The following is a 7,612-nucleotide window of genomic DNA, read 5'->3' as shown; positions in this document are numbered from 1 at the left end:
AATGGTGGATATACAGAGGCTTTTTAGGGTGGTGATACACACAACTCATGACATGAAACATCTGTGGTGGAGATATCCATGTGGTTCCTTAATTGGAAGGGGAATGAATATATATAGTTTATAAGGACCACCTTTGCCATGTATTCTACAATATCCTCTTCTTATCCATATCCATTTCTCATCCATCTCTTTCAATTCTATATTCTCACCCTATACTCTCTTTAAACACGTAAATACAGTATTATCATCCTAATCAAATCAATAGTATATTATATAGATGTTCAATTCTCAAAATATGATGACAAACACGTTTATTAAGAAAGTATATGGTTATTTTAGACTGAGTACACATTTTCACACTCATTTAACACAGAATATAAAAATAAAATGAATATTTTTTCAAGAAAAAAAAAAGTAAAAAATAAAAAAGAATAATATTAAATGAATAGAAAAATTTAGATATGTAAAAAAATCATTTTTTTTTTAGATTTAGACAATGTATTAAAGTATGTTATTGTTAAATATTTTTTATTTTTTATATTTTAGATTTTACATAATTTTGTTTTTCATAATTGTAAGTTATGAAATTGTGGTCAAATTTCATATTTTTTTATTTTTAAATTTTGTTTTTAATTTTTTTCATCATGCATACTTAATTATTTTTTCATCTGCAACAACCTAATTAGGAATGGCAACGGGTCGGGTACATATAGTGCCTACTCGCAACCTGACCCACCAGATAAAATCCTATCCGTTCCCCGACCTGCTATCCGCCGGATACCCATTTAAAAAATATCCGCAAGTATTTTAAAATCAGTGGGTATCTACGGATACCTGTAAAAAATAAAAAAAAAATATTTTATATATTTTAAAATAAAATTTAAATAAAATTACAAAATATATATATATATATATATATATATATATATATATATATATAATATAATATAAATTAAGTTAAATATAAATTAAAATTTAATTTTAATCAAATTTAACCAAATAAAATATTATTTTATTTTATTTTTAATTAAATTTAATTAAAAATATATACAAATTATTATTTATTTATTATTTTTACGAGTAACGGATATCCACGGATCAGATAATATACTACCCGTATCCGACCCATTTAGAAACGGATATTAAAATATCCGCTACTCATTATTCGCGGATAATAAATATCTGCGAGTAGTAACCACCGCGGATTTTATCCACAAATATTCTTACCCACGAAATTGTTTTTCATCCCTAAACATAATATTCTAATTTATCGAAGAAAGTAATTTTGTGTATGTTGCAGAGGAAAAGTTATTGGTCTGTAGCATAGTACACTTGTTTTACTCATATCCAAACCTAGTACTATGCTATTAACGAGTTCCAATTATGTTGTCAGGAACCGCTACTTCTAATGTCTATATCCTGAACTATATATATCTCAAAATATAATGTTGCTTAGCAGGGATACATCAATATTTGTGTTGATACAAGTGTTTTGCTATCATAACAAGTTCCAAATTTGTCTTGAATTATGTATATTGACTTGTTGTCTCGTTTAACTTATAAACAATCTGTATTTACTAAAAACCTTTTTTATACAAATAAAAACCTTATGCAATTGATAGGCAGACATGACTTTGGAAACTTGTTTCATATATATCCAAAGTTTTAATTGTACTATTCTAAAAACATTTTGAATATCTATAGTCTCATTATCAAATATCACCCCATATTTTCATATATGTATATTCTAAATTATAACTATCTACATACGTATTGTTTCGAGTGTAAAAATATAAATATCTTGAACGTGAGAGTATAATTTATGGATGATCCGATAGTGATCTGACAACGGGTGGAACAGAATGCTCACATAGATCTCGTTAGGATAGATTTTAATCATGACTCTGATACCATATTAAGAAGTGAGTTTTAAGCCTAACTTAACCCCATAAAACCAGCTTGTTAGTTAAGGTTTGCAACCCACTTAAATATTATAAATTGGTCTTATCTCTAGTCAATATGGGAATTCCAACAATAAATACGATCATCTACCTCTTATCTTTGACATCTATTTATAGTTTTTTAGACGGGCCTAAGATTAGTAGAATCCTAATCACGGCCCAATCTCAGCTCATTACACACTAATTGATACTTACTATTAACCTTGGTTTACGATATCTCTTAAGAAATATTTTGTTGTTGAGAGTGTTCGTTCGGTCCTTAACCATGTCCTATCGAGCGATCCTTGTCTTGCATTGTCCAAATTCAAAAGTTCAAACATACGTGACTAACCTCCTTTTTCTAGTTGCACGATTGTCCGACCATACAGTACACAGATCTCCCAATCTCTAGACAGCCATAGTTCACCTTAGGATTTGTATGGATAGTTGAAGGCAATTTCTTTCATTTGTGTCTTAGTGGAAGGTTTGTCCGACATATTTTTGGTATATATATTTTTTTAAACGATTTGGTGCATTTGTCGAGATAAAGTCCCAACAATAAACAATAAAAGTAATATTATGATAATAAACAGAAAAGAAAAAAAAAAAAACTGATGAGAACTTTAAGATGGTCATTGTAAACAAGTTGGTAATGATAGTGGTGAATAATATGGCGTGATATAGAGAGGGAAGTGGCTAATTAACATTTGGAATGGAAGAATGAGAGAAAAAAATGTAAAGAGAGCATAGGCAGGTAATGTATACCCAAAAGACCGAATACAGCATGGCCATATCTCTTGAATTCAATCTGACACAAGTTTTTTGGAATAATGGTATCTCTAGATTTGTGTGGCCTTCTAAGTTAAAGTTTTGGTTCTTTTTCTGTTTTTCAGCCTATTACACACTAATTAATATTTATTTACTTACCAAACACATTATTTTAGAAACTATTTTATCAGCATAATCTTTCATCGTTATTCCTACGCAACAAATCTTATTAAATGTAAAATAAATTTTTGAGAGCATAAAAAATTGATTTGACTAGTAACATACTATATAAAGATGATAAAATAAGTCATATTCTATTCTGTCATCCAAAAAGGAACAAGTTGGATTGGCATTTTTAACTTGCCAATTTATTTTAGTTTGATCTGTTTAGTCTGTCAATTTGACAAATCAAAAACAAACAAACACATTTTCTGATTAACAATTAATTTTTTTTTATATTATATGTTGTTAAGGATTTAAATATAATATTGTTGTAACTTAAATTATTAATACTTACAAATTAAATATTAATTATTATTTATAAAAATAATTTAATATGTAAATGTAAAATTATTTTAATTTGTCAAATTAAAAACATTAACTAATTAATTAAAAATTTAGAAAATATTTATATGGTAAAATATGTTTTTAATCTATTTATTTATGTATATGCAAACAAAATTTTTAAAATTAAAATTTAAAAAATAAATTAAAAAATGTGGGTCAGCCTACCTGTCCTTTATAAAGTGGGTAACAAAATTTTGTTTGTTTTATAGTTGTAGTTAAATCTGACCTAACATATCAAATCAAAATGGGTTGAAAAATAATCCATTTTGAACAAATAACAAATCACATCAAAGTGGATTAATAACTCATTTTTTTTATCTCTAATTATAAATTCTATTAGGCCCAAACTAGACATACATACTAAATTTTTCATTTCTTTTATTATTTTAAGAAATATAAATTATATCTTTGTTACTAATCTCCTTGTAAAATTGTTTGAACCGTATCCATTTTTAAATTGGGTCAACGGCTGACACATTTTTCTTCTCTTTCCATTCTATTTCATTTACTTTTTCCAGTTTAGACTACCTGAGCAGTAACTACAGATTTTTCACTTTATTTTCATTTTAACTTTACTTTTCAAAATCCTATTTGGGCTTCTTACACCAAAATATTGGGCTCCTTCTTACTGCACCCCATGAATTTGACATTCACCCCCATGAGATGTTGAAAGGCAAAACTCCTCTAGGAAAAATTACCTATGGATAAGGTTTAAGTTAACTAGTCACTGAGACACTAATAAAAAGAAGGAAAAACTTCTTTTAACAACACTTTTTTAACAATTTTTTTACAACGCATACGTGGCAGCTTGTGATTGGTCCGTTTTAAATATTTTTTAAACAAATTCAAATAGACCAATAAAATAATGACAGTTGTCAAAAAAAGTTGTCAAAATATCATTTATCCTAAAAAGAAACAGAAACACAGTTCCTGCAATATCTCTTTGTAACAAGATTTGGGAACACCTTCTATTTTATTATTTATTATTGTAACACAAAGAAAACAGAACAGAAATCACACAAAATAGAAACTAATAACTATGGGCAAAGAGAAATATAGACAGACATTGATCTATATTGTATGACTTATATTTTCTGCCCCCATTAGCCCTTTGCATTAGTTTGAATACATCAACACATGGTGGCACAGAGAGAGGGAGAGAAAGAGGCAACATTAAACTTCTCAACCCTCCTTAATTATGTTGTAGTTGACTGCTAGCTTCCCTTGTTTTGTTTTCTGCTTGCTCCTGTTTTTTCTGTGCTTCCTCAACTTTCTTATCTTCCTTCTTCTCTCCAATCTCAATATCAACAAATCCACCACTGTTTGCTGCATGATTCTCACTGCTCACTGTTGTGTTGGCGTTTTCTTCATTCGTAGCATTGTCTTTCTGTTCTGCCAACTTTTCATCCTTACCTGGCCTGTGCTTTCTGTATATAAAATACAGCACTATCTGAATTGTTCCAAATGTGATACCCACGAAGTTCGGAAGCTGTCCACAAATAAATAAATAAATAAATAAATAAATAATTGTTACTCAATATTACTATTTATCAATAAAGATGCAGCATAACCCTGAATCCAAAATGAATTATCATTTTTATGTTGGATTTTTTTAGTACTTACTGTAACATAGATGTCCCTCAGGAGAATACCGTATGCCAACCACATAATTGCACTCGCTGTGAGAAGAAGTGACAGAGTAATAGGCATGAACTCTACACTTTTGGTGCGAATAACCACTTTCTGGAATTGAACAAGAACAAGATCAAGATCAACCATGCAAGTATTGTGATTCCTTACCATTATTTTTTTGTATATATATTTTAATTTCTTAAGTAAAAATACAATCAAAGTATAGTGATCGTCTTTTCATTTGCATGTCTGTCATATATTTACTAGTAATCATGTAATTATTTTTTAACAAACATACAAATGAAAAGACATCAAACTCATCATTCTATATATATATATATATATATATATATATATATATATATATCTGTGTGTGTACTCACAATTATGCTCAAAGGTGCTGCAAAAACACTGGTAGAAAGAACTACACAAATCCATCCAAGAAGCTCAATACGGGCTGTTCGTTCTTTTGCTAGAACGTGAGTGAGAAGAACAACCAAGAAAATGACTCCAACGTTGAACAAGAAAATCATCTTGAAGGTAAAAAACTGCAAGTCCAATCACAGTCTCAGATTAACCGTACATATATGTAAGAAAAATTTATGACAGAGACATGATAAGTGTCATAGAGATAAATTTAACAATATGTTTGTACGCACCCTAGCTTTCCTGGGACAGTAAGTTATATAGATGACAAGGTAAACTGTCTCTATGAAACAACCAAATGCGTTGATGGTGATAAGAAGTATTTCTCCTGTCTTTATGTAAGCATAAAAAATCCATAGCATTGAGGTGAAGAGTGCAGCAACGTAAGGTAGTGATTGGAAACCTTCTGTTGTTTTCTTCTTACAAACTCGATAAAAAGTTGGTCTGCAAACATATAGTAATATTCATTAAACATATATATAGTTACGCATCAAAATTCACAGACACATGTAAATGAACAAGTGTTTTACTTACACTGGTGCTAGAAAGCAACAGAAGGAGACTAGGTTACCTACAACCAACGTTCACAAATTCAGAAAGGTATATCAGTTCATCTCTTGAAAAGGTAAGACATGTATAGAAAATCAATAATGTAAAGGATTGAAATCAAAGATAATATTTTTCTGTCACTAAATTTGGATTATTTTTAGCCTTAGTACCCATAATTCCAACCGCAAAAACATAAGGGGCATCATTAGCCATGGTTTCGTAAGATGTCTGAGAAATACTACTCCCTTGATTGAAAAAGGAGAGAAGAGAGGAAGGTTTGCAGGGAAGGTAGCTCTAGTTTTATGTGCCACAAAGGAAAAGGGAAATGAAAACCCTTATATATATATACACAAGGTAGGAGTTTTTCCATGCATGAGGAGATAGTGAAACACATTATGTTATGAATTCAATCAATGATATTGATGACTAATAATACCAAGGGGTTGCATTCTACAAAGTTCTAAGTTACTTTGAAGGGCATGCATCTAATTTTTGTGCCAACTCAACACATTATTGTAACTAGTTGGTGTGATGTAGTTCTTTAATTAATAGTTGGGCCAACCTTGACTTATAATTGTATCTTTTCCAATGCAGAAAACCTTCCCTCACGTGACCTATCTCTATTATTTGCACTCTCCTCTCACATTCAGTAAGTGTCAGTTGCTTGTGTTAGGACTCGGTACCTTCATATTTTGAGGATGTTCAATCCGCCGCCAAATAACACTTGCTGATTAACCCCCATTATTGCCACAGGTAGGTCACCAATCTTTCATGAGTCAGAGATGAGGAGACACGTGTCACAATGAGGTGATCACCATGGACTGTTGCATTGCAACAAGTTAATATAATTTGGATTCAGAAGAGAAGAAGATTTGCATGTAAATCCAGTTCTAAAACATGTTAATGGATGATAGGGTTTTTGAGTGTCACACGTGATGGTAGAAGTCAAAGTTGTCCTCGTGATTAACCAAAATGATGTGTCAGCTTGTGGTCTGCTGACAATTATTCAGCGGCTAACTGTTTCATATAATTAATAAATGGTTCAATTCTATTATGTTTAGAGTCATATTCTTTTTTTGAACAATTCCTCTAATATCTTTTCATAACTCGATGTATATAACGATAATATAATAGTAATAATAATTACTCTCCATTTTTCCTTTTATTTTTGTAATCCAATGCTTTTAATCTGTATATGTTACTTACAATCTTACATTAAAAAGAGTACAAATGAAAAATAAGTAAATAAATCTCTCTCTCTCTCTCTTTTATTTATATATATATATATATATATATATATATTAAAATCACTTGTTACAAATTGAAAACAAAAAATAACCATCTTCATGATAAACTAAAATACTTGAACTTTTGAATTAATATATGATACAATTATCAAATTTCAAAAATATTCAATAATTTATGAAAAATCCACCATCGTGTTAGTCTAGACCAAAATTTGATCAAGTCTAGTTGGGGACAACTCCAAGTTAAGTTGGATTTACGTCAAATTGGGTTTAGGTTTAATTAGAATGGATTCGAATAAATTGAACCAAGTCAAGTTGTATATTTGTTAAGGTGGATAAGAGATCTTGTCCACATCGGGTGCATGTCATTTCAAGTTGAGCTGGATTGATCTCACATCAGATTGAGTTAAGTACATCCATATTTAGGTTAAGCTGAATCGATCAAGTTCCATGTTTCGAGTTATGCTGAATCTAGGACGAGTT

At 29.8% G+C, this 7,612-nt stretch overlaps 1 protein-coding gene across 1 annotated transcript; it reads right to left on the bottom strand.

Annotated features, from left to right (window-relative positions):
• Positions 1 to 4,217: 4,217 nt before the first annotated feature.
• LOC106766939 (bidirectional sugar transporter N3) lies at positions 4,218 to 6,211 on the bottom strand. Its single transcript, XM_014651734.2, has 6 exons — positions 6,053 to 6,211; positions 5,868 to 5,904; positions 5,567 to 5,777; positions 5,291 to 5,455; positions 4,899 to 5,018; positions 4,218 to 4,764 (listed from the first exon to the last, which is right to left on the bottom strand). The coding sequence occupies exons 1-6, from the start codon at positions 6,093 to 6,095 to the stop codon at positions 4,468 to 4,470; spliced, it is 873 nt and encodes a 290-aa protein (XP_014507220.1). The 5' UTR covers positions 6,096 to 6,211; the 3' UTR covers positions 4,218 to 4,467.
• Between the last annotated feature and the right edge of the window lie 1,401 nt (positions 6,212 to 7,612).

The sequence above is a fragment of the Vigna radiata genome, chromosome 7 (genome assembly GCF_000741045.1).
Source record: "Vigna radiata var. radiata cultivar VC1973A chromosome 7, Vradiata_ver6, whole genome shotgun sequence".
NCBI classification, from domain to species: domain Eukaryota; kingdom Viridiplantae; phylum Streptophyta; class Magnoliopsida; order Fabales; family Fabaceae; genus Vigna; species Vigna radiata.
Note: the sequence above shows the minus strand (reverse complement) of the source record. Positions and strands in the feature narration are given on the sequence as shown.

Excerpts from the sequence above, each read along its gene's own strand:
- LOC106766939 (XM_014651734.2), bottom strand. The coding sequence starts at position 6,095 with ATGGCTAATGATGCCCCTTATGTTTTTGCGGTTGGAATTATGG. Across the intron at positions 5,456-5,566 it reads ACTGTCCCAGGAAAGCTAGG|TTTTTTACCTTCAAGATGAT; the intron begins GTGCGTACAAAC and ends TTGGACTTGCAG. Across the intron at positions 5,019-5,290 it reads CAGCACCTTTGAGCATAATT|AAAGTGGTTATTCGCACCAA; the intron begins GTGAGTACACAC and ends GTTCAATTCCAG.